At 47.8% G+C, this 26,293-nt stretch overlaps 1 protein-coding gene across 7 annotated transcripts in view; it reads right to left on the bottom strand.

Moving 5' to 3' along the window:
- The window catches only part of PSD3 (pleckstrin and Sec7 domain containing 3), a 113,271-nt gene that overhangs the window by 43,279 nt on the left and 43,699 nt on the right, over positions 1-26,293 (bottom strand). For 5 of the 7 annotated variants that reach the window (XM_082337180.1, XM_082337181.1, XM_082337179.1 and 2 more), the window contains 4 exons: positions 26,119-26,199; positions 22,842-22,954; positions 20,174-20,232; positions 16,607-16,696 (listed from right to left, as the gene is read on the bottom strand). In XM_082337180.1, coding sequence (XP_082193306.1) covers positions 16,607-16,696; positions 20,174-20,232; positions 22,842-22,954; positions 26,119-26,199 — 343 coding nt within the window. Of the gene's footprint in view, positions 1-16,606; positions 16,697-18,940; positions 19,046-20,173; positions 20,233-22,841; positions 22,955-26,118; positions 26,200-26,293 lie in introns of those variants that run through there. The other 2 variants (XM_082337185.1, XM_082337184.1) reach the window with 2 other exon arrangements.

Below are 26,293 nucleotides of genomic sequence, written 5' to 3'. Positions count from 1 at the left end.
TTTCTAAGAGAAACTCCTCTGTTAAAAAATCTGGTTTGTATGGAGAAGGGGGGGGGGGAGGGGGAGAAAGAAAAAAGGAAGGAAAGATTGTGCCAGATATATCATCATAAAACAGAAAAGGATGGTTAGCTGGGGCTCCCAAGAGCCAAGAAAATTAATGCCACACAAGAAACGCTTTCTCTGTAAAATTGATACATGAGGGTTGCTAGAAAAGATTTGTTCTGTACTTGCTGGAATGTTTCATCAGTGTTACTGGTAAAGGCAGCATACTGAATTATTATGGGTGAACAGAGAAAAGGCTAGAGAAGCGTTTCTTGATAGTGGAGCACCTACACAGCCTATTTCAGAAATTGTTTTATTGGCCCTGTGCATTTGCAGGCAGGACAGGCACAGGCACTCTGCAATTCAGTCCATGGCTGCAGGAAAACAGAGTCTGCCAGGAGGAGAGACTGCTGAGCACGCTGGGTCACACGGATGATCCTAAGGTCCTCTGGCTCACCTTGCACGCAGCCTGGGTTTGAGCCTACTCTCCCAAAAACAACAGCACATCAATTCACAGTATCCTTTTCACAGGTTCTCCTGCTGGCCTGAGGCTGTGACACCTGCCTGTAATACACACCGGGGATGCATCACCTAGTGGAGCCTGTATACGTACGTGTGTATATACGTGTGCGCAGAAGCACTACCTGATGTTTTTCAAGGAGATGATGGGTCCTCGGGCTACCTAGCTTCTTTAACGCTGGCAGCAGGCAGACCTCATGTGCAGGCACCATGTTGGTGCCTTGTTCATACTGGCTAGAGCGTGAGGATATATAATACACTCTAGCTCAGCAAAATAGGCTGAGTCACGTAAGTGCAAAGTATCAGAGGAGTGTGTTTCTGAGGCGCAAATGGGTCAAACGTCTCCCACCCTAAGTCAACTGAAACAGTCACAGAAACAGGCCTTGAGCATTGTAATTACTTTGTATGGGGAGCAGACAAAATACAAGGCAGTCCAGACACAAAGGGGGAAACACATCCGCAGAAATATGGAAGAGGACAAGTCTACAAATCAAGCCCTGCTTGAGACCAAAGGGATCTAGATGACACCACTGTCCAGAAAGCCCAGCCTAGAACTGGAGACATATTGTCAGAGGTGATGTACAAGCATGTACGCACAGACTTACACTGATAAAAAGACCTCCTTTGCAACGCTACACATTGGCAACAACTTCCAGGTCTCTTCCACCAACACAACAGAAGAGCTAAAGCTCAAATATCAATCAGTTCTCTAAATCAGTGACATCTTCGCAAAATAGATGGACAGACAAAGAACAGAAGAGGGAACAGACATATGGAAAGAACAAGGCTGCCCAAAATCGCAAGACCAATCAGTGGCAGAGCCGTTTGTCATCTTGTCAACTGGGCAGGCGTCACTGATGAGTAGGTAGGGATCTTCTCAGCCCTCCATAACACAGCTTTTACAGGTCTTAGATGCTCCACAGACACAAATATCTTCGTATGAAATAAGGGAACAGCACTACAAACAAAAACAAAGCTGCAGTATGCTTCCCAGCTTAGTGAGCTAGGCAGGAGGAGAAGTGGGTATCTCTCACACAACAACCTACAGCACTCCGGAGGCAGAAATGTGAATCCCACAAAGGGATAAACCCAGAGCATTTATTACTGCAGTAGCTAACTAACTGTGTCAGACACCATCCCTGGGAGGAAGTCCCAGCCCTGAGGACATGACACCATGCGTACACAGCGGACACAAAGCCCGGGAGAGGGAACAGAGATTGACTGACCGAATGTCAAAAGACCCAAGTTTCCGCCATATGTAGAGACTTTTTGTACATAAATCCTTCCACCAAATACCATGCAATTATTCCCATGCCTAGGGTGAAAGTGATCACAAGAGCAAGTCCCAGAGCACCTGCAAGATGCAGCCTTTACTTTGGCATTTGCTGGAGTAGCAGATACTGCATCAGCAACAGCCCAGGAACGATGGCCACGCTATTTCTCTGCCACAACCTTAGCAGTACACTATTTCTTAGTTATGGTCAATAAGGCCCTCAAAACAGAGGTTCCTGGAACTAGACTGAATAAAATACTTAATTTATTTCTATTTGCATTACTCTGTGATTAAAGCTCTGCAGCTGAGGCTCTGAAATACCATACAACCTGTAAGCCAGCAGAAAGTGATGTGCTAGGAACTACTGTGCAGCATTGGGATCTTTTCACCATAGTGGAGAAGGTTTCTCTCAGGACAGATACGAGATTTAGGAAAGGGACAGTACAGGAAGATCCATGCATGTGCCTCCTTGTTTGCATGCACACAGATACAAGACGTGGTTAAATGCCTTTGGTTGATGCTCTGAAATATTTCAGCCTCATTCAACACACCTTTGCAAATGGTTATACCTTCTAATCCCAAGGCAGAATCAATTTGCAGCAGGAATGAAAACAGAGGCATATTCAGTCCCTGCATAAAGTTCATCTAACCCTTGGAGACATGGAGCACCTTTGGGAGGGAGACAGCTATTAAAGCTCTTGCCGGGGGTTCCCAGGTGCCTCTCAGTTATTGAGCAGGAGTGAGGAATGAGGAAAGAAGCGATACTGCATGGAGTGGGGGTTGTTTGCCTAGGAACCGAACAACTGGGCTGGGCTGGGTGAGAAGATGCTGCACACAGCCACTGTAGCAGCTGGGCATAGCCTGTGCTACCGACTGCTACAATACACTACTGTACTCCTATAAATGCACAAGTGATGCCTTCCTAATAAATATGTGATGTCAATATTTAATCATGCATGCAAGTGAGACGATATTTTTACCTAGCACCCACACCTACTAAACCACAGAGCTGTAGAGAAGGAGCAAAAACTATTTTTCTATGGAAGATCATTCCCATTAAACAGATAATCCCAAGGACATCACTTGCCAACTCCGGCACCTTTCCCAAGAGCAGAGCTCCGATTAGCATCCTCACTAGCAAGTTTTCACTGTTTACTATTGCACCAAGCTCAGTGACAGGGCATTCCTCTAAGACCCGATCACTATCACACATCAGACCTTTTTCACCTTCAAGTCTCTCCTCAAGACTAGAGATTTTTTTTCTGACCTGACAGCAATTCTGTGATCACTGCAGATCATCCAGAGCCCTTAATTCCTACAGAGCGTAACCTTTTCAATACCACCACCTCCACTCCTAGCAAAGAGAAACACTATGAATATTTAGGTATTTACCTTGCTTTCTTTAGTAGAAAACTCAGAGGAGTTGGAGATTTTCATAGATTTTGACCGATGGGACTGCCGCCAGAGAGATTCTTCTCGGGAGTATTTCACCGAACCTGTGGCTCTCACCCGGACTTTGCTGGTGCTCTGAACACTGTTAACTCCGATCATTTCCAAAAGTGAGCGTATAGGATGGGGGAGAAGAAAGCTAATGGCACTTCCCAATCCCCTGCAGAGGAACTGGAAAAGGTTACGTCTGGAGAGCCCAGGCTCAAGCAATCAGTGTTTGCTTAAAGCGCACTAGGCTGTTTTCTCCAGCATCTTCAGGCACACTGTTTGGAGCCAGCCTGATTGTTCCAGGCATTGCTCACGTCACTGGACAGGGAAAGGAAAAAAAAAAAAAAAAAAAAAGAAAAAGAAGAGGAGGCTGATAGAAACTCCTCCCCTGCTCCACTCCCCTCTCCAGCATCAACTCCCCCTTCATACACACACCAACAGTGAGAGGGAGAGAGGTGGAGAGAAAGATGCTGGAACAAATGCCAGCAGATCAAGCAAGAGATTCATTTTCAGTTCACACAGCCACACTTCCCTGCCTGCAACAGCCTGCCATGCTCATTACTGCCTGCAATAACAAAGGACACCATAAAAAGAGTCTTCAGTCACCTGCCAGCTACAGGCTTCTGGATGTGAGAAACACCGATGGATTCCCAAAGCACTGGAGAAATGAGTGAAAGCCCACAGCACCATAACGAAGTTCTGGCAAGCCCCAGAGATATGCTCCAGCAAATTCCCACAACTCTAAGCATTTGCAGTCATCAGCCAGAGTCCTTGGTGTGCCTTCCCACAGGGCAAGAGAGAGCAAGACCATTTTCACACTCTGAGAGGGGCTTAGGGAGAAAGAGGTGACCTTCCCAAGGTGACCAGTGCAAACCAGTGGGAGAGCTGTGAGCAAGCACCTGGGGACCCATGTGCCCCCTCGGCATCCAGGAGAGCTGTAGCGATATCCCTCTGCAAGCAAACCACACGCTCCGGCAGCTGACCCCGCGAGCAATGCCGCTCCCGAGCGGTACCCCGCTCCTCCCCAGTGGGAACCCCACACCGCCCGGCGACAGGAAGGCCACTGCCACGGCCCACGCACGCCGGAGGCACCGCTCCAACCCACGGAGCCGGGCTCTGCGGGTCAGGCGCGCTCCCGGTGCCTGGAGCCGCTCTCCCCCGCGCAGGGGGCGAGGGGAGGCCGGCACCAATGGCAGCCGGCGCTCTTGCCAGGGGTGGATGCACTATATAAGGGAAAAGAGCGATGTTTACCTCAATGTTGCAAAAGCACCATCATTTCTGGCTCCTGGAGACCCAGAGCACAGCAGACTGTGCATTGCCATGGCAACCTGCTCCGATGAGAGAGAGAGATCTCTGCTCTGCTCGGCACGGGGTCGTGGCAGCTGCCTGCACATGCTGGGGCAGGTGGAGCAGCTCGTGCAAGCGCCAAGGCAGAAGTGGACAACGGGGACATCCTCCCGAACTCAGAAGAGGCAAACAGCTTGTGCAGAAGGAGCACAAGGAGCTGGAAGACTGCGTGGCACAGGGAATCTCACCACGGGCTAACACTGGGTTCAGCAACCTCCTGCCCCCTGCCGCCAGCCCACCAGGCTAGGCAAGGCCAGCAGCAGCGGGGTCACGGTCTGGGAGGACACCAGAGACTCTCATCCCACGCTCACCACAATGCACAGGGAGCTGCACATCTGCGCCTGCAGCCAGGGACGAGGGGTGGCTGCCCTGGAACACCAACGTGAACGTCCCACGCTGAAACACGTCGGGCAGCCAAAGGCTGGGTGAAAGGGCTCCAGCCCCCATTCACACCCGTTCAGTGTCAGCCGAGCCATGGTAAGGCAGAGCGAGAGTTTGCTCACCCTACATCACATGTGTGACAGCACTCTGGAGTAGATAAGAAGCAGATTAATTAAGTGGGCTTTTCCCCTAGTTACACCTTCCCAGCCTCTTGCAATCAGGGATATACATCCTTAGGGGACAAATGGCTAGACAGCCACTTTATCATCCTGCTGCATTTTTGCTCATAAAAGCCTTTGCTGCCTCCTCAGTATGCAGCAGCCCTTCGGTCAGCAGTCACCCTTTGCTTGTGTTACTCCCAAGGATGCAACAGATGCAAATCCTGCCCACAGATTGTAATCAGTGTGGACCACACTGAAGGACAACGGTCAGTGGAACAGGGAACAAGGGACCTAAATATCACTGTAAAAACTGTTCTGGGGGTGACAAACTTCTGATTCCCCGCAGATCCTGCCTCTGTCCTGCCTGAGGTACAGACTTCTTCCCACCTGGCAAACAAGCAAAATGCATTCTCATTTCCACAACAGCTGGGTCTAGCCAGCCCACCTCAACTTCACACACTAAGATCAAATCCCAGACGTGCTCCAGCCTTTTTACACAAACCTGTATTTGCTAGGGGGTACGTGAAGAAACAGAGGACCCTTTTTCTCTGCCAACAAGCAATTGCATGCTCTAAGTTACTTGTGCCACTTCCCAGAAAAGGTTTTATGTTACTTAACCCATCTGAAATTATCCACTGCTAGTGGAAAAGCTTTTCAAAGAAAATCTCTTCTTAGAGGAAATTTTCACTGCAATCAAACAGCTCCAGATGAGCTAAGCAGCAGGTCCCGACAGGTGCTACGTAAATGGCCACAAATCACTCCCTATCCTACCAGCCCCCTGCCTAGCAGATTATTCTTGCTCTTGGATTTATAAGGCCACCTCCCCAAGCACCCTCACCACATCCGAAATAATTATATTCCCTAAATATCACACGCAGACCTAGGCCAATGTGAATTATGCAGAGCAATTTCATTGTCAAACACAAACTAGACTGAATCACAGCAACATTTCTCTTCTGTTGCCCACAGCACAGCACCATCGCTGCTGCCTAAGTGCAGCAGTTCTCCACCTAGCACCCTCTGAGCTGAGGCTAGCAGAACCTCAGGCAGGACAGGAACCTTAATTCACGATGGAACAGGTCTGTTTCAGCTGTAACCAAGCAGCAGTCCAAAACGCCAAGGGTGACAGGCTGCATCTTGTTCAATTTTTTCTGTCCCCCCAATGGAGAATGGAAAACACTTCTCTCTCAGCTCACGCTCTCCAAAAGAGAGAGCCTCCTGAGATCATGCTTTTGAAGCCTTAAATGTCTTCAGCTCAGGGATTCAGCTCAGATTTCATCAATGCCCCCGATTTTTATCTGCAAGTGATAATACAACCTTGTACTCCTGACTGAGCCAGTAGCCCTGTGTACACAGTGACTGTCTTCTGGGGAAAGACTATGCTTCAACATTAGAGAAGTCCCACCATTTTAGAAATTAGCATGCACACAGGATTGATTTCTGTCTGTAACTGAGCAACAGGGATTTCTGAGGGAGAAGTGGGTTGTTAACATAAATGGAGGGATAGAAGGGAATTTTTTAAAGAGGGGCTGATATGGCTGTGTAATACCAGAAAAACCAAAGCTGTCCGTGCCCAGGGGACCCTCCAGGTGTGTTGAGAAGCCATGATCTTCCCCTTGATCAGAGGCCAGCAAAGAGGTGGTGGGGAAGGGGCAGAATGCAGATATTCAGTCAGTATTTAGTCTGAACAGCCCAGTAACACTACTGGGGTGACTGAAAGGATGGTGACCCTATTTATGGACCTTCCCTACCAGCACCTCTAAGGAGCAAACCATAAACCAGCAAGAATGTTTGAAACTTTGGGCCAAAACAGATGCAGGAGGGGAAAAGCAGAGTCTCTGCTATTCCTTCCATCTCACCCTTTTAAAGCAACCCAAAAGCTTTTCACCTATCACAGGCACTATGGCAGACTACATCACCCATAAAGGAAGCAGGCAGCCATTCCAACTTACTGTGCAATAAGCTCCTTCCCATCTCTTCCTCCCACCAGTCAAGTTTCCCTGGGAGGCCAAACATACTCAGTCCTTGCTTGGTCCTCCTAACGTCATTCAGCAAATCAACAACACAAGAAGACAAGCTGTGGAATTCAAAGTTAAATCAATACTGGCTTTTAGGGACCAAACCCAAGGACCACGTTATTGTGTCCGAAGAACTCCAATGTCCTCACACAAAGCCGCAAGAATCCATTAGCATCATTCAAGCCTGATCCCAGTGACAAAAATACCAACAAACAAAAGCCAACAAAATACATAAACACACACATATCAATTACCTGAAATATACTCTCAAGAGCCAGTAACATATTTGTGTAGCACAGAAAAGCGGCACTATTTAATGCAGTTTGTTAAATAAACAACATTAAATCTTTCATAAGATTGCTTTCCTTCTTCCTTCATCCTTGGTTTTTTCTTTTCCCCAAAATGGACAGGAAGGGGAAGGTTAATTCTGCTGGATAAGCTACTCATATACGACAGCTACAAAACTAGAGCTCAACAACTGATCAACAGTAACATTATTGAACTGACATTCCTGTGATATTAAGATAATGATTTCTGAGGTCTGCTAACCAGGGGGAGTTGACAATCAAGATTAAATCTAAATGTCTCCAACTGCCATCCCTGTAAACAGCAGAAATACTAGAGCAACCACTTCATCTCTACATGCACAAGCAACCAGGTCAACAGGAACCCTAACAGGGTAACAGCAGGTATGGTGAGAGAATGACAGATATGGACAGAAAACTTAAAAATTGTTAACCAAAATTACCCACCTAGCTTTCCCCATGAGAGACTCCTATTCTCCACCAACCACAGTTTATTATATCTGACATTTGCGGAGATGCTCGGTTTTATCCCAATCTGAATTTACCAGCAAAAAACATCTGTTGACGTATTCGCAAAAGAATCTTTCATTTTCTTATGGTTTATATTTTAGTACACACACCCGTGCTATAGGCTTCGAAGGAATCCCTGGGGATAACTCTGAATTCTCTTACAATATGGAAAGTAATTCTTACAATGGAAAACGGTCAAATTACTACAGCCCAGAAAGCTATCCCATGTCAACTAGGCTATTGTGGCTGCAAAAGCACGTGCTTTTAGACCACCTCAACCATGAAGCAAAGCACACCAACTCATAGCACCAGGAAAACACAAACATTGCATCTATGACCCCATGAGGGCAACTGAAGTCTGTATGTTTTACTTTACATGAGAAACAGGCTAAAAGCACGCCCACAATCAGCTGGCTTGTGGTCACAGACACAAGTCTTTACTACTGACTTTTTACATCAGTAAGCCCCTAAAAGTGAGCAGAGTGACAAAACCATATTGGCTGGTGGAAGACCAAATCAATCCTGATATCACTGTACCTCTCTGGGATCCATGCTGCATCTTGACCCTAAAGAAACCACTCCTAAGATAAGTGCCCTGCTGAGAATGGTGGGAGACCACAGGTTTAATGAAAACAGGCTCTTTGATAATAACAGGGATGCAAAGAAACCATGCCCCCTTTATCCTGATTAGCATTGCAAGTGAAGAGATGCCATTACCCATGTTCATTTTCCTCACAGCATATCTGAAAACAGCTCTGTGTCACAGACTAGCTGTTGTGTTTATTGGCAAAGCACTATAGTCTCCAGGGGAAAAAGCTTCTCCTCTTGCATTCCTCTTTTTAGGAACTATCGCCTACTGCCAACAGGGCTGACAGAAATTAAGTGAGCCACATAGTAGGCACCAACTAACACAGACCACCAAGTTCCTTAAGTTAAAACTGCCAAATGTAGTCACAGATAACAGTGGCACCTCGAACAAATCCATAAAAGCACCAAAACCCTAAAATTCTGCACAGCTGTGACAGAAACCCACAGGGAGGTGAACCAAGCACTGGTGCAAAGCCTACCAGCTCTCTCAGATCAGCTGCAAACAATCCCTGCCTCTGTCCCTGCAGTGAGCGTGCTCAGAGTCAACAACACCGAAATAAACCCCTCACCACCCAGCACTCCCCCAGAGAAGTGCATAAAAAAAGAAAAACAACCACCCTTCAATGCTTCCCTCTGATTCAGACAGCAAACACAATAGCAACAAAAAAAAGGAAAAAGGGAGGAAAAAAGAGAATCTAGGCCACTTTGAGAACTACACAGGTTTCACATGGGTCTCACCTGCACTGGCAGCATTGCACCATGAAAGGAGCAGCTCCAGGGGGTGGAAAATAGGCATAACCTTTGACATCCCTTTCCTCCACAAATGCATGTACCTATGGAGTGATGGCCAGCTGTCTTGCCCCAAAAGCAGGAGAAATCCTTCCAAACCCTCACGACTCCTGCCAGAAACCATCTGTCAGCAGAGTAGAAAATAGGTGGCTTGGATTTGCCCCATGTTTATACTAGGATCTTACGAATACTTCATCATCCAAGGCCGCATGACCTCGGAAGGAAACAAAATGTTCCATTTAACATCACAGGAAAGCAGGAAGAAAAAATAAATCAAAATTTAAGGAGTAACCTAGCGCTATTTCTTGAAAGAAAACAGTGTAACTGGGTCAGAGAGAGAATAGTCCAATGTCATTTGAAAACTGTGGTGACAAACAGAAGGAAGGAATACCAAAGATTTATATAGCAATAATTCTATAACTGGTGGAAGTGATGTTTTCTCCTCTTCTCTCTTTTTTTTTTTTTTTTTTTTAAATATGGTATAAATTATATTCCTACTCCTCCTTCCCTCGAGTTGCAGCACAGAACTTAAATTTCAAGCAGATCAGTGGGTGGAAGATCAAAGAATGTTTTTCAGAATTTGTTTTCTACCTACATGGAGGTGGGAGTAATATGTCATAAGGACCAAAATGTATGTGTGACATTGTATTAGAGATTTCCCAGCTCGAAATGAGCCCAAAATTCCTCCTTTAAAGTGGCAGAGCGCATCATTCCTGGAGACTACCAGTCTGTATCCTCCACACCGACAGCACAAGAAATGGGAAGCTCTGAATGGTGACACTCGTCCTCAGGAGCTGCTAGTAGGGGATTACTGACAGCCTTGGCTATCTGACAGGCTGGAAAAGCTAAACATCAAATGATTCACTTGCCTGATTAACCTGGACAAGACACTACGGAGACCTTGCCTCCACAGATGAAAATTAAACCCCCAAACATTCATTAGGAGCCTGGTATTGAGCCACGTAATTGCAGCTAGTAGTAATGGAAATTCTTAGCTGACTCTGCTTGGGTTTCACTCCTTGCTGACACAAAAGCCTGGTGAGCTATGTGAGGTCTTTTGAATAACAATTGGAAAGCAAAGAGATGAAATGTTGGAGGAGCAAAAATAATTCAGAGAAATGCAGATCTTGAAAGCAGAAACAGGCCCATCCTGTACTGGCTGCTTCCTAGTAAGACAAGCAATCCCTAGTACCACCCCTAGACCGCGCAGAGGAAACCTTATTCCTGCATCACCATTACAAAATTTTATGTTTTAAAAACTTTTCTACAGTTCTGCTTTCCCTGCTCAGGGACCGAGAGTTGGTGGAGCGCATTAGGCTTTTGCTATTATCTTATGTTCCTCTGCTCGACACAATACCTGGGCTTATTTGACTTGAGAAAAGTGCATAGATTTCACATTTTTCTCTTTATATGCATTGAAGCAAGTTCCTGGAACACACAAAGAAAATACATATGCATTTCAATGGGGCAGGGGGGTGTCAGCATCTCCGTTACTCATGGCAATGAGTACGGACCATCATAATGGTCAATGCACGCACCATCATAACCTAGTTTAATTCACAGTTCTGCAGAGGCACGCTTTAATCAGTTATTACTCTTAGACAGGACAAACGACAACACCCAAAAAATCACAAGCCAAAGGAAAAGATTATCGCGGCAGGAAGGTCCTCACTGAGGATGGAGGAGAGCAAAGACAAGCCAGGTGTTCCCTTCAGTCACTATGGCTCTGTGGCTCCTCAGAGAGCGAAAGGAAAGTATGCTTTCACAAACAACTGTTTAAGACAAGGATTAATGGTTTTATCCTGCATTCCCTGACTTTTATACTGCCAGATTAGACTCTGTTGTCTCTTAGCAGCTGAAAGGGGCCTTCGGTAACAGATCTTTCATTTCAGACAGATAAGAAATGGCTGCCCCAGAAACATTATCCCAACAGAAATATTTTTAACAGAAAAAACTTCATTTGGGGGGGAGAAACAAGGAGGCAAGCCCTCTTCCTGCTGAGCAGAGCTCTGGCTTCTGTAGCGGAGCAGAGACACGTGGTCCCCTCTGCCCCCCTCCTCTGCCCGCAGCCGCAGGGTGCTCCAGCCATCAACGCTGTCCTCCTGGGGCCCCTCTGGCACGCTGCCACACGCTCCCCTCGCCCCCGAATTCATCGGGCTCCTGTCTCCATTCAGCAGTAGCAGGAAGGTGGGAATTTCTTGCTGAAAAGCCTCAGCCATGAAATGGAGGAAGTGTGGAGACTGCAGATGAGAGCAATTAGGGTGTACACAGCAGTGTAATTAGTGTGATTTCCTCTGTGTAAATGGGGCAGGGGTAAGTTAGCCACCTGATGCTTGCTCCCTTCTCTCCACTAAATACCTGAAATGATTGGAATGGATGAAGCAAGATGTCAGTAATTCTTTAAATTGAGTGTTTGCTTTGGAGGGCTTTTAAAGGAAAAAAAAAAAAAGGAAAAAAAAGAGAGGGAGGAGGAGGCAGAAAGACAGTGGCAAAAAAAAAAAAAAAATCCTTAATTAAAGTGCAGGGAACCGACAGCAAAATGAGATAAACCCTACCTTGCAGCTTCTATAGGAAATTGCATATCCCAGCAATCCTGATCAAGAATTCAGATTATTTAGGAAATTAAGGGGGACTGGTTCTTCAGAAGAGTTCAGCACCAGCAACTCCCACTTAATTTGGTCACTTCATCATGGTGCTTCTCCAGGAGATAAGGCCTAGCCAAAAAACAGCCTTTGAGAAAAAGCAGGTCTTTTACACAGGACTGGAGTCCTATCTCCACCAGCAGCCCCTGCTGGGATGGCTCTAGCCAAGTCCCCATAGAGCCTCCCAAGTCCCTCAGCATGATGGAGAGGCTCCCTGCCAGCATGATGGGTCAGCAAAGAGCTATCACCTCCTACCAGAGGACACACAGCCAGGTATGACCACCTCACATCCAGTGTTCATGTCGTGGCGCAACAGAACCACCAACGTCAGCCCTCATCAGAGGTTGGGTGATGCCCTTGACGCCATGAATGAGGTACCTTGGACACTGCGGATGCAGAGGACATTTACTTATGCAGGACAATATGGGCAGGTGGTACTTAATACACTGCCTAACGACAGAGTAGCCTTCCCAAGATGCTGCCTAACAAAAGCAGGGATCCATTTCCTCAGAGGTGACTCCTTGCAGGCTCTCTGTGGGCTGGGGCAGACACTTTCTCTCCTTGCATAAGAAAGGCCTCGTCACTGCCACGTTGCTTGAGCGGAGTCTCACACACCTTGCCACAAGGTGGCAAGAGGAAGACACAGTGGCCGGCACTGTACCAGCACTTCATTTGTGGGGACCGCGCTCCCTACAGGGAATGAAGCAAGCATGCATGGCTAAAATTAGGCTCTTTCCAAGACAATCTTGTGAAGCCCAGCTTTGAAGAAGGCTATGGTCACATAATGCAAACCCAGAGTATCATCAGTGGAGATGGTACCACTGCACCAGATTAAAGCTGGTGTGACCACAGGAGGAAGGAACCAGCCTTAGTCATGCTGTAGCCATGAGGTTCCTGACATTGCCCCAGACTGATTTTGTTTCCCTTCCAAGTAGGGAGACCCTAGCCATGGCCTCCCTTTCTATAGGAACAAATGAGCAATGGTCTGATCGCGATTCTCTTAGGCTAACAACCCACAGACTGGACTTAGTTGTTTTAACTGTTTTGGATGTGTTCAGCTCTCTCATACTCATGGTGGCGTTGCATCTCTCCTCCAGCTTCCCTCACCATCTGCAGCAGCACCTGAGGCAGCTAATCCGGGATGTGAGGCACATCCACGCTGAGGAGATGAGTGCTGCAGCTGGGTCGTTCTGTCCCAGAAAACTTGTCACTCGTCCCCACCTGTAAATGCTGGTAACTGTGCAATTCACCATCAGCCTTAGGAGACAGCACTGAGCCCAGAGTACTGCTGCACTAACTAGAACATGGGCAGTCACAACTCTTGGTATTTCACACTCCTTCCAGGGCTTCAACTCACCAGGACAAAGAGACCTTTGCTACAGGGAAGAATAAGATCACAGCTGAAATTCAGGATCACCTTGCCTGATCACAGCTTGATACAATATAAAATTATTCGTGTGCTTGGAGTGTGACAGCTCAAAGGATGGGAGTTTCAAAAAGTTTTCCTGCCTTTGAAAAATTTCACTTTCAATAACCTTAATCTGCCTGGATTTAACAGACCTGACTCACCTTCTACACCAGCCAGACCCACAGAGATAGATGCTCCTGATTTACACCAGAGAAGAGAATCACAGCTTGGGATGCTGGTTCTCATTTACAAGGAATTTGCCCAGTTTGAAGGCATACAGGAACCCTGCAGTAAGTATAAACTACCACTCTCAGGTCAACATGCACTGACAATACAGAACTGGAAATCAGGCTACTGTCTCTGTGTCTAGTCTTTACTAGCAGCTGATGGCAGATTAATGGGATGTGTGACAGACGGTCGAACCGGAGCTAAGACGGAATAAAAGGGAAGGTACATATATCTGCCTGCCTGGCAAAGTACTGAATATATGAATACTGCAAGCAGATCCCATGGGGAGAACCATGCTTTTAATCACAGTTTGGCATATTTGCCTTTACGGGTCCCAACTTTAAAAGCAACCTCAGATCTGACAAAAGGAACAAGGAAGAAGAAAAAGAGATGAATCTTTGTGCAGATGGGTGTACAAAAGCGAAACTCTTTTCAGTGTTAATGAACACGCAGAAAGACACAAGGTGAGCAAGATCATATTAACATTTCTCATTTCCATCTCTAGCCGTCTCTGTTCTCAATGCACTATCAGTGACACACTGAGAATCACGTCCTGAAGGCCTTACGGTATTTACCAAAGCGTCCTTATTGTTGGGAAAAAAATTAATAAAACAAAGAAATGGCTCCCTCATGGGAGTGGACAGGAGCAATCAGATCTCACATCAGAAGTTTTCTGAGGCTGATCACACAGGAGACGGAAGTGTCCCTCCTCACATGTTGATGTCTGCCCCTTGAAGGGCTATTTTCCTATCCAGACAAAACAAACATTCAGGGCCACACTCTGCAGTCAGTAGCACTACGGGTAATGGGATTGACTGAAGGCAACTTTTGATTTCTGCCTGTCTGCTGACTGTCCTGGATAGCCCAAGCAGTATTTGCAGCCCTGACTCTGTGAACTGGGTCCACGGTAAACGCTGCAGAAAGCTTCCCAAGCCCCAGGTGAAAGCTACCTGCAAAGACGTAAGGACTTGCTCAGATCTCTTCTTTCCCCTCCAGCACCACTCAGCTTTGCTCCGGCACTTGGCAGAGTTGCAGAGCTTCGTACAGGCGTGCAGCAGAGCCACGAGGGGAAGGCAGAAAGACCAGAGAGGCAGAAAAGCCCACCAGCTTCCCCACGGGTCTGCAGTGTTCATCCGTGGGTGCTGAGGACCCGACTCCCACAGGGGCACACTGCCACCCTGTGGAAACGGTCCTTCCTCTCCCAGGTGGCTGGCGAAGGATATGGGGAGATGGCTAGCAGCCTCACCGATCCTCATTAGTTACACTGCTAATGCACCGGCAAGCTGTACGCACTTTGGCGCTGTGCTGTAGGAGGGCTCTGTGTATTTAATTTATTGAGACTAATGCAAATTTAATTTCTGCTAAGTCTTTGTAATCACATATCTAGTGGCAGGGTGGCTGCTGCGGACAGAGTGATGTAGCTACTGAAATGCACAGTTACTGCCACTCACTCCACTCCCCTCCACTGATAAATTACAACGATCACCAGCAAATCTTCAGACAAGCCAGATGGGAGATCGAGGCTGGGAGCCACCTCTGTCCCCGAGACATCAGGGCAGCACACAGAAAAGGGCAAAAAGCCTCAAATGAGGCAGGACACCGACACCAGGTTTCTTCTGTCCAGCTACATCCGAAACATCCCAAGCCCTAGTCCTTGCTTTGGGTGGGCTGGCAAAGAGCCAGGCAGCCTTAGCATTAGCAGGTCAGCGCTAAACACCAAGATACAGCCCCGACTGCGTAATTCTGTCAGCAGGAAAATAAACAGCAGGTGAGCACCAGTGGAAGTCTCTCATCAGTACACTCAGAAGGTTATTTAAACACAGTCTGGAGACCTATTTATTCAATAAGAGCTGTAATTAGCCTGCAAATTAATCTCAACACATCTCTGTATGGCAGAGTGAGAAATGAGATTCCTTGGGAGAAAAAAAAAAAATTTAAGAAGTGTTGCTGCTGACAGATGAGTACTCTGTATCCAGATTTAAAAAATAAAGACATTAAATCTAAAAACAAGGGGGTTGAGTTTATATTCCTAAGTCCTTAGTAAGAACTGAAGCAGGACGGTGCAATAAAAAGCTCCCCGAACTGGCTGGAGAAACTGAAGAAACTACCAATACTAGAAAACAAAGTCTGCTACTTGTAGCTATTCAGGTACATCTGCATTTCACAATGGGCCTGACACAAAATTCGCAGAAGAGACGGCAATTCTTTTGATTTACTTCACGAGGCTTTGGGTCAGCTCTCAGATGCAGCAACCTCTCATTTTTATTTCCATTACAAAAAAAAGAAAATTATGAACTCTAGTGTATGCGCTCCTTTCTTCATTCAAACAGCCTGCTGTTTCATGCCAACAATCAGACAAAAGAGAAATGAAACATTCTCATTATTATTGATAATGAAACAAGATTCATCCTGCTCAGCCTCTTTCCCTGTTCTTCAGATTTAACTCCTGGCACAAACTTAATGAACAAAACCTGAAGCAAAGCAGCCTGTGCCAGACAACACATTCTAATCTGAAATTACATCTCCTGCTCTAATGTGAAAACCCCAAAGCACCTTTGATGAAAAAACACACACGCCTTCCAGATAGGCAGAGCTCAGGATTAGCTCTTATGTATTCAGTAGCCAGAACCAACTGGCTACTTCTGTCCGCTTTAATCGGGAGGCAACATTCTGGGACAGCATGACCACATGAGCTTACAAGACACACGGCTCTGGAGCTGGCCCCCCTGGAGTTCAGTCTCGCCTCTCCATGCTGCAGAGAGTCTTGATCACAATCAAGTGGAGGCAAGAGAGAAAACAACAGAATAAACACTGTATATATTATATATGTTCTGGGAGGAGAGATGTGCCCATCGCTTGTCCTGTTTGACAATTAAGATTCAGAAAACGCAAGCAGGGTGCTGTTTTCAACCATCTCTCACTAAAAACAAAACACACGTTCTGCAGTTCATTCCTTACCTTCAACAGCCCTTTTGGGAAGTCTTTGCCGTCGTTCATCCCCTGGAGGTTAGCAATGAACTCTTGGCAGGTCATCTTTTTCCCAATGTTCTGGAAGGGATGGCAGAGAAACAGCATCATATTCATGCTGCTTTCCAAAATGATGTAAATAAGCAACATCAGATGAATTGCATCTCCCTGCTCTCATTTAAGCCCAAGGCAGGCAGCACTAAGAAAGCATTCCCAAGATTACTTAGAGACAAGCATCCTTGTGTGAATACAGCTAGAAAAGGGAACGTGCATTTGGACCCCAAGTCCCACACACCCATCCGAAAAGAAAAACAGCTAAACACTGGAGGGTAATGAAGAGGGTGATGATGAAGCTCCCTGGTATCTGCATGGTGCCTTACACCCTCATGTCTCCAGAGGCTCTACCAGCCTCTGATGGAAAAGCTCTACTTGATCCTGCTGTGCAGCATAAGTAAACAGCCAACTGAGGCCCTTTCCAGACCTTTCTCTTATGATTTCCAAAGCTCTCTTCCAGTAGCAACTGCCCTGATTTGGAGTAAGACACCCAGGAGCAGCCATTACCTTTTCTGATTCACAGGCTGAGGATGCCTTGACATTTCCATAGGATTGCTCTCTCTTCTCTCTTTCTGTCTAATTCTCAGACTGAAAGTTGCCCAACTGAGCCACAAACAGAAAAGGAACAGCTATGTTCATGCAGGACCTGAACTGCTCCATTTGGAGGCTTGAGGCTGCCCTAAACTGCTCTTGGATCCCAGTCTTCATCACCCCTCAGAGAAGGTGTCTGTACTCGGTCCCCTGGGTGCAGAAATACAGTGCAAGAGCTTTGTGCGCAGACAGTGACTTGGGTTAGAAGTAAGAGCCCAAATTAACACAGGAGTGGAGCCCAAAGAAGGGCACCAGTCGGTAATACAGGTCATTCAATGTTACAGTTACATGACAGCTTGGCCTGCACATCCTTTACTTCCCTTCCATAATGTATGGGAGAGATGGAAAACCAGCAAACCTTGACCATCAGCCTCATCTAACCACAAAGGAAGATCCCACAGCCTGTGGCCAGCACGGACCAGCAGAAAGAAGGCAGGCAGGAACACCGCCTTCCACAAGAGAGGAGATACTTCTGGAGGGGCACACGATACACTGCTTCCCACATCAGGAAGGCTCCTGACAACACAGTCGGGCTGTAACCCTGGCTCTCTGGTTGCTAAGCTTGCAGAATACAGCTCATAATTGCAGTCTTTGGGTGCAGGCTGGAGCTGTTCTGCTAGACTTGCAAATGCTTTCCTTCCTCCCTGCAACAGACTTCAGCCTGCTTCTGTATGTTTCCTCCATGCAGCAGTTTGCAGCTTCCCCGTGCTGACCAAAACCAGCAGCAGTATGGCTGATTTCACCCACTGAGATAACTGGCATTGCTGTTTTGCTCCAGGACCAAAGCTAACATCTCCACACAGGGCCACACAGATTCCAGAAGATGTGCCTGCCATTCTAGAGATACCTTAAAAGTCTCTAGTGTCACAGCCTGGGTGATGACCTCCCTGCAGAGAAGCGAGCATGCATCTCCAAGACACAACTAGCAAAAATGATTTAGTTACAAAGAGAATGAAATGTGGCAAGACGGGGATAAATAAAGGGATAGGTAAAAGTTAGTCTACAAGAGTTAAGGGAAAGTGTGAACTGAAGGCAGAGCAGCTGCACTACAGCCCTACAAGCAGTTCAGCTTACTGTGATGTAAAAGAGTCCACGCAGTATGTCAGCAACAAATGGAGCTCGGTGTAGACAAGCCCTGTGACTCATTTGCTTCCTGCTCTAGCAGAATCACGCTAAGGATGGGTGAGAGCATTATCTTTGTTAGGAAACAGGCAATTAGTGTGTATCTGCAAGGGGCTGCATTCCAAGTCAAAAATGCCCAACTTACCACCTATGTGGAAAAATGCAAAGCAATAAGAGGAAGACCAAAATTACAGGAAAGCGCAGAGAGAGAGAATGAGAGAGAAGAGACATGCAGGAGTCTGGCAAACATTACAGCTGTGTACATGTAACAACACACTAACTACTGCCAGTAGGCTAAGCCTCCAAAGTTACACACTGCAACAGCCAGAGTCATCCCAGCTTCAGCTGCAGATCATCATCAGCAATGATGGGTCAGAGCCAGATCATTTACTCCAGTACCTAATGAAGACAGTAGGGCCCACTAAAGCACTGCAGGGAGCGACGGGAAATGCTGTCAGGCTGACGCACAACCATTTAGTCTCCCTCTCTGGACTGCAAGGCCAGGCAGGCTGGAGAGCAGGTGCCCCAGGCTGCTCATCGCTCTGGGGAGCAGGATACCTGTGCAAGCAGTCTCAGGTGTGCTGAAGAGAAGCGGTGTATGCTAAGAGGCACATCGGGGCACGTTCTTGTACCTCCACTCACTCTCCCACGCGACTGATGCGCTCCTCAATCGGGGAAGGCTCAGCCTTCAGAGAAAAAAGTGCTTCACAACTCCCTTCCCCCTCCTGCTTCTACAATTTTCAGACAAAGGCATTCAATTAACGGGAGGTGGGTGTTAAAACCCCTGGGGAAGCACACACAAGCCTCGGCATCATTACCTCCACCCACCACAGAGCTGCACCCACAGGGACGGAGCAGCCCTTGGAGACAGACCCAGGGAACCTCCATCTCCTGCCGCGCTACCCACCACCCTTGCTGCATGAGAGCCCCCACCTGAGGCCCTCCTGGAAGAGCCCTTGGCAGTGCAGTGGAGGGTCTCAGCCAGAGAGAAGCCCCAAAACCACCTGGCTGAAGCCACTGCTCCTGCATGCTATCAGGCCATGCTCCCTGTGTTCTTCCCTCTCCCTCGCGACACCAGGACAGAGGAAGCCTCCCATCAGCATCCAAATACCATGCATAGCAGGCGTATTGCACCATGGCTGCTGAAATACATGTCCTAGGGCTGCTGGCACCCCATACCAGTGTGACTAAGAGGACTCAAACTGGAATACTACTTCTCCGGGGCAGGCAGTGGGGAGAGGTCTGCAGTGGGGGAACACAGCACTCCCACTCAGGATGCTCATGTCTCCCCTCCACTCTCGTGGCTCTGGGCACACCCATCATAATCCTGGCTGACCAGAACCCTGGCTCCACCAGATCTTCCCCCTGCAACTGTTTGCCTGCAAACATCACCTTCCCCTTGTGACCTTCCCAGTACCTCTTCACCTTCCTTCTTTCTTTTGCCTTCCCAAATGTTTTTACATACTGGAAAGGGGAAGCCGATCCCAACCACGGCTTCCCTGCTTCCCGGCGAGGGCCAGCTGCTGTAACCAGGGAAAGATGGGAAGCACACCAGAAAGACAGGGGCCCGAGGACAAGGAGCACCCTCACACATTACGGCAAAAGCAGGCACAGTGCCAGGCTTACACATGACTGATCTGCCCAGCCTGGGAGTGCAGCCTTCTCACTGTTTGCTGTCTGCAGGGGTGCTTTAGGAGCAGGCCACGAGCCAGGGGACTCTGCTGCCAGAAAGCCACCCCCTCCAAGCACAGTGTCAATGGGAGCAGTCTACACAAAGCTGTGCATACTCACGTGGCCATGCAGGTCTGTGTTCAGCAGCATCATGGCACACGTGAGACAGTGAACTCCATCTGCAGAAAGAGACAGACATAACCAGAGTCACATGCACACCCACAACTGGACCTTTAAGAACAGCTGAAACTGAGCCTTATAGCCTAATTGAGTCTGTTCCCTTAATGAGAATCTGTTTCATCAAGAAATACACATAATTAAATAAATGAACAGTGAGGTCATCCCACAGCTGCCAAGCCAGAACAGCCTTTCTTTCTTTTAATGACTGTCAAAACTATCTTGCAGCACCCATGGATGAAGCAAACTAGACAGGAAAGCATGCTGCCACCCTTCGCTTGCTAATACCAATATCACAGCCCAAATCAGATCCCTCTTATTCACTTCTTTCAGGGCAGAAAGGGAAGAGTAAAATACACCCATTCTTATGTGCAGAATGGATACAGCACAGTATCCTGTTTTCCTCCCCCTCTGGCCCCCTCCTCATTCAGGGCTCAATTAGACTGAATTTTGGAGAACTTCAGCCAGCTATTTACCGCTGCCTTGGCTCCATATTGGGTAGAGAGCGCTCCGGCAATTTCTAACATGGTCCTGAAGCAAAGGCCCTCAACAATGAGCCAGAAGAGACAGACTGTATCCCTGCCTCCATCCCTGGAGTCACTGTGGCAGGCTTGGGAAAGTCCGAGCAGACTGTCATTTGCAAAAGTGGACACCAATTTCATATTCCTCATTTTCCAGGCACCCCTTTCAAAACCCAATATGTATTCACTGTGCACAAATCCAGACAAAGGTGACAGTGCCCGTGGTGCCATTTGTCACCTCTGAAAATCCAAATGCCTCTAGCCAGTTTCCAACATTAAGAATACATCACGATAAATATTTTCTCTATTCTCTTGTTCATAAACACATGGTGCCACCTTCCCTTCTTGCACAGGGGTGTCACAAAGACACAGAATCATTTATAGGACATGCACACACTGCAGGGAGATGTACATAAAAACCTTCGTAGCTGAGTCCAGATAATGACCATGCACAGGTCCCTCTGGGCTGTGAAGGAAGAGGAATGGGGGATGAGGATAGATATCATTTCACACTCAGTGTGACTACCATAGGCTTAAACCTGCGCAAGATGAAGCCATTACAAAAATATGTTCCCCAAGGTAAGGACCATGTTTTCTTACGACGTCTGTACAGGCCCTAGCACCCAAGCAATGTGGCCAAACTGTAGCAGAGCATGAAATGAGAGAAGAACTATTATCACTACCAGTAGTAAGTCTGAAGCAGCTTGAATCTGGGCTGTAGTGCTCCAGTTCAGGTCTATGCATTTCTCTAGAGTAGCCTGCCCTCTCGTTTCCAAACCACAAATGCATCCAGAGGATGGAAAAGGGAATGAGGAAAAGAGAAAGGCAAATGCAGTCCTGGATTTCCATTGACAGGAACAACCACCAGATTTCTGCAGTAGAGCACTCGACTACTGACAGTAGAAATGCAGCATCAAAATTATGTAGAATCCTGGGAAAAGTCTGCAGGACTCACTTTACTCTAAATCCTTACTCAGGCTCATAAATGGCAATGTCCCTCTTGCACCCTGGACTAGAGTAAGGCTGCCACATCAACATGCAAGTCATTATTTCAGCCTGGACACAACACATCCATTCTACCTGACTGCCTGTGGTGTCTTGAAACAAGGAAGGCATTAAGAAGAGGACAGAGATAGCATGGGAGCAGATCCTGTCTTACTGCTACCTATTCCCCTCCCCAGCATGCCAGCCAGTAAAGCTGAACAGGCAGAAAGTGGACAAACACCACCTCACTGCAACGGGGGCAGGTCACAAAGCAAGGGTTAAGGAAGTGTGGCAACGCCTCCAAGTGTCGCAGCTCCTTGTCACTTACACTTGGGACCAAAGGCACAGCTTAGCCCGTGCTTATTTTCTTTCTCACCCTCCTCCTTTTCTCAGCATGTGATCAGCCTGCACTGCAATCACAGGGCCGCATGCCTCTGTTGGCGTGGCTGGCTGAACGCAGCAGCTATGCCAGTGGACAGTTCACCCTCTTCTCCCATACCAACTTTCTCAGGTTTGATCCGTGTGCTTGTTTGTTTCCACCATCCATTCCCAAAATGACTGAAAACATTGGCAAGGAGGCAGCACTCTGACTGATGTTAGCTAGTTGAGATGAAACCATGCCAGGGTCTGGATACAGCACCCAAAATTCACCCCCACAACTGGCAAGAACTGGCATGCCTGCTGCCAGTGCATGCAGAGACGCAAGGATTGAATGGAGCACGGAGGGAGAACAGCTTCTCTTCCACCCGAGATGGGACCTATTCTCATCCACACATGTGTAGCTAGAGTACAGGTACCCGAACACGCTGGAAGTCATCGAGACCAGAAAGCACGACTGAGGACATTCCAATCTGGAGATGCTACAACTGAGGATTTACACTGAGGGGGCCTAAACACCTTTCCTGACTGAGTATGAATACAGATATTTTCACTGCCTTACCACAATTATGTGTGCAGAACGTGGAGGGTTTCAATGCCCACCACAGTCTCTAAGTGTGGCACAGCAATTATACACCTTCAGTTCCCAGGCACGCACCATACATGCTATTGAAGGCGAGAATGAAGAGGGAGACAACCAAAGACCTTCATATCAGAAACAAAGTTACCTTGAGAAGAAATGGTGTTTGGGTTGCACTGGTAGTATCTGCTGGAGAAGTGGATTAAAACCCTCTCTCGTTCCTGAGTTTCTCCAATAAGTGAAAAGGCTTTAAAGAAACTCCTAAAAGAAGAGCAGAAAAAGGTGAAATTAAAGTAATAAATCTCTTTTTGCCTCACACAGTGCACAGAGCAGAGCACACTTCACAGCAAGAAGTACATAAGCGCACGCCAGACATTTGGTTCCAAGAAGCCTTTCTAGGAAAACGGGCTATTATCCCCTGTGCAGTTAATCCCAACATTATAGTAAATGAAGCAGGAGTTAGATTGCCACTGGTCTCAGCCATATACAAACTAATAAGCAATTACACCATTTGAAAGAGCTGTTCTTAATTTCAATATTTTTCTTTTCTTTGGGGAAGGAACTGGAGCAGGTGTTGCTTATGCATGACAGACATCCAAGGTGTTCTCTGTCCTTTCCCAATTGTCTGTCACCCTTGCACCTTTTAACTTTACACTCATTTGTATTCCAATCCGAATCAGAGGTGCTACTCCAGGTGGTGAAGTCAAGCAGAGGCACTGCAGAATCAGAGCCCACACCAAATGTGCGGTCGTCCTATCAGACCGGCCAGGACCGCACCAGTCACCTTGCAGAGGGCAGCATGACTACCTGACCTGCAGAAAACATCTGGGGAAGAGGGCAGAAGAGTCGCAACATCTCCCACCGAGCTTCAACGGCGGAAGGAGCAACCTGGCCCTCCTGGGTTCCTGCTAATGGCAGTCCAGGGCACAGGGCTGGTGCACACCTGGGCATGCTTGTCAGGCACAGCCTGTGCAAAGAGGTGGGACACACACACATCTTCCACTCCTCATCCGACACTTAACCACCCCACCTCTTAACCACGCCGCTATTCTTCCTGCTACAAAAACTCCTCTCGCAGCCAAAGAAGAACTTCTGCACTTCCCAAAATCGCCACATCCTGGAGCCAAGAGATGACCTCAGCGGTATCAGCCTACGCTCATTTGTCAGGATGCTTCTAAGAAAAGCCTGAAAACACAAACCTTCTGGGTCCAAAGCAAGACGGCATATAAAATGAGTGCCTAATAGACAATTTTTAAATACCCCATGAGACTGAAACTAACACCAGATCTGAGAGGCGTGGAATATGTTGCTGGAACATTCATGTCTATCTAGCCTGGACGAATAAACGTTAATTTTTTCTCTTTGATGTAAGGTCAGAGACGGGCTGTACTTGCAATGATCTCACACCCATACAGAGTGTGATCTGCCTGGTAATAACTTAGTTTCACATGTAATGTATTGCAAATAACCTAATTCACAAGTAGATACAACTGAGTCTTCGCAGGGTTTCTCTTCCCTTCCTATCTCATGGTCCCATGGGACATTTTGACAATTAGCCATCTTTCGTCCTCCTCCAGCTCGGGCTCTTTCCAGCGACACCCCCTGCCCATGCCAAGCACCACCGACCTACACCCTGTCCTCCTCTTCAGCACCTTTACCCCCTTGGAAGCTGCTTCGGAGAGGCAACTGATGAAACAACATTTGGTAAATAAACAAGGCAGGTTCCTCGCTCTCAGAGCATGATTTTGCAGCCAAGGGCCACGGGGATGAGCTTCTGCCCACCGGGAGGACCGGGATGGACTCTGAGAGGGGCTGGAGCAGCGGTCCCACCTCCTCCCCTCCTGCGGTCCTGTGGAGGATGCAAGAGATGCACTTGGGAGATGCATGGGCGACATGGGTCCAGGGTGTGGAAGCAGAACAGGACAATGAAGGAACACCCCTCCGCATGTCCCAGACTTGCCACCGATGGTGATATGCACTGCACAACGGCCTTCCACAGCCCGGGGGTAGTGTGGGTGTGGCTCCTGCCACAGGCTCCAAAATGCTTAACAAACCACAGCTCGTCAGGGAGCCAGCAGAAACAGGGCTCTCGGCGAGCGGGAGGCAGCATGCCTCGGCTCCCCCAGGCTTCCGGACGATGCTCTGTCCCCGGCCTCTGCTGTGCGCTCAGGCTGTGCAGCCGGCAGTCGCTGCGGCTGCTCCTGAAACCTCAGCAAACCCCTGGCGCATCTAAGTCCCGCATGAGCCAGGGCATATTTTAGAGAAGGTCATGACTATAAATATTAACAGGAGATCTACCGGGAGCAGAGACCTCCTAAATATGTGCCACAAAGCAATTAGGTATTTGATTTCACAATTCAAAAGACGGGTATATTTAGCATCGCGCTTCAGGGCTGCTAAAATCTCGAATGAGCAGCAGACCTCCCACCACCCTGGCTGCTCCGGCCCTGTGCTGAGCGGGTGCTCCGACCCGGCTCGCCTCCGATCCCCCTGCCCCGGCAGCAGGCGGTTCACTCTTCCGCAGGTGCATTTCCCTTCTGCCGCCTTTGGCAGGCAGGACTCTGGGCTTTCCTTGGGGTCTGCCACGGTCTCCTGGAGTCAGCTCCCTGGAAATGCATTTGCAAGGGGACCGGCAAGTGCCTGTGGACCTCCTGGCATTGTAGCATTAGAAAAAAACAATAACCCACTTGAGTAACCTCAGCCAGATAATTTGAACTCACTTTAAATCCCTTTAAATACCAGAACACCAGCAACCATGCTAACAGGCCACTGCTACACAAACTTGGTGTTTTGCCTCCTAAGAAAAAGAATACTGAAAACAAACATTGTTGAGGGCAAATCCAGTGTAAAAAGGAAGGAAAATTGAAGGGCTGGGTTTTCAAACACCCACGCTGGCAGCTACCAAACTCTCAATGGCATATTCCACATGGAAGCTTTTGCTGTTCTGCACATTCTTGGGTGCCTCAGAGGGACGCGGCAACGGGGGCTGTCAAGCCACATCAAACCCTGGCCCTGGCTTTGTGCACTGCAGCTGGGCAGAGCAAGCTCCAAAATTATCAGCCAAGAAGTCTGTGCAGCTCAGCTGTGAGCAACACCTTCATTCCCCAGCACTACCTGGCAGACTACCAGTCCCCCAGTTTACCAAGTGACTGGTCATTTTTCTGCATCTCCTCTGCATCAAGGACCATCTCTAAGCAGGTCCACCCAAAGATTTCCCTCTCCAGGAAATGCCACTGCTCCAATAGCACTCTGGAGTAGGGCAGGACACCAAGCCAAACAGAAGAGAAAAGCTCAGTCCCAGAAACACATCACATCCCTCTCTTCACCCTCTTTAGCCCCCAGAGGGCAACCACTTAAATCAGGACAACACAGCAAACAGCACCGTTACTAAAACAAGAACACAAGGTCTGCAAACGGGCATGTACCTGAGCGAGTAGTCCAGCGTCATGCCTGTGAAGTCGAAAAACTTAAGGTATTCTTCAGCCACAAGCTTGCTGAATTCGTTGCTTTAAACAAACAAACAAATAAGTAAAGGTTATAATTCGAGAGTGAACCCCTCCAGAACCAGCAAGAAGAACAACGTGGCCAAAGGCCTCGTAT

The sequence above is a fragment of the Platalea leucorodia genome (genome assembly GCF_965183815.1).
Source record: "Platalea leucorodia genome assembly, chromosome: Z".
In the NCBI taxonomy this organism is placed as follows: domain Eukaryota; kingdom Metazoa; phylum Chordata; class Aves; order Pelecaniformes; family Threskiornithidae; genus Platalea; species Platalea leucorodia.
This window is presented reverse-complemented; position numbering and strand designations above follow the sequence as displayed.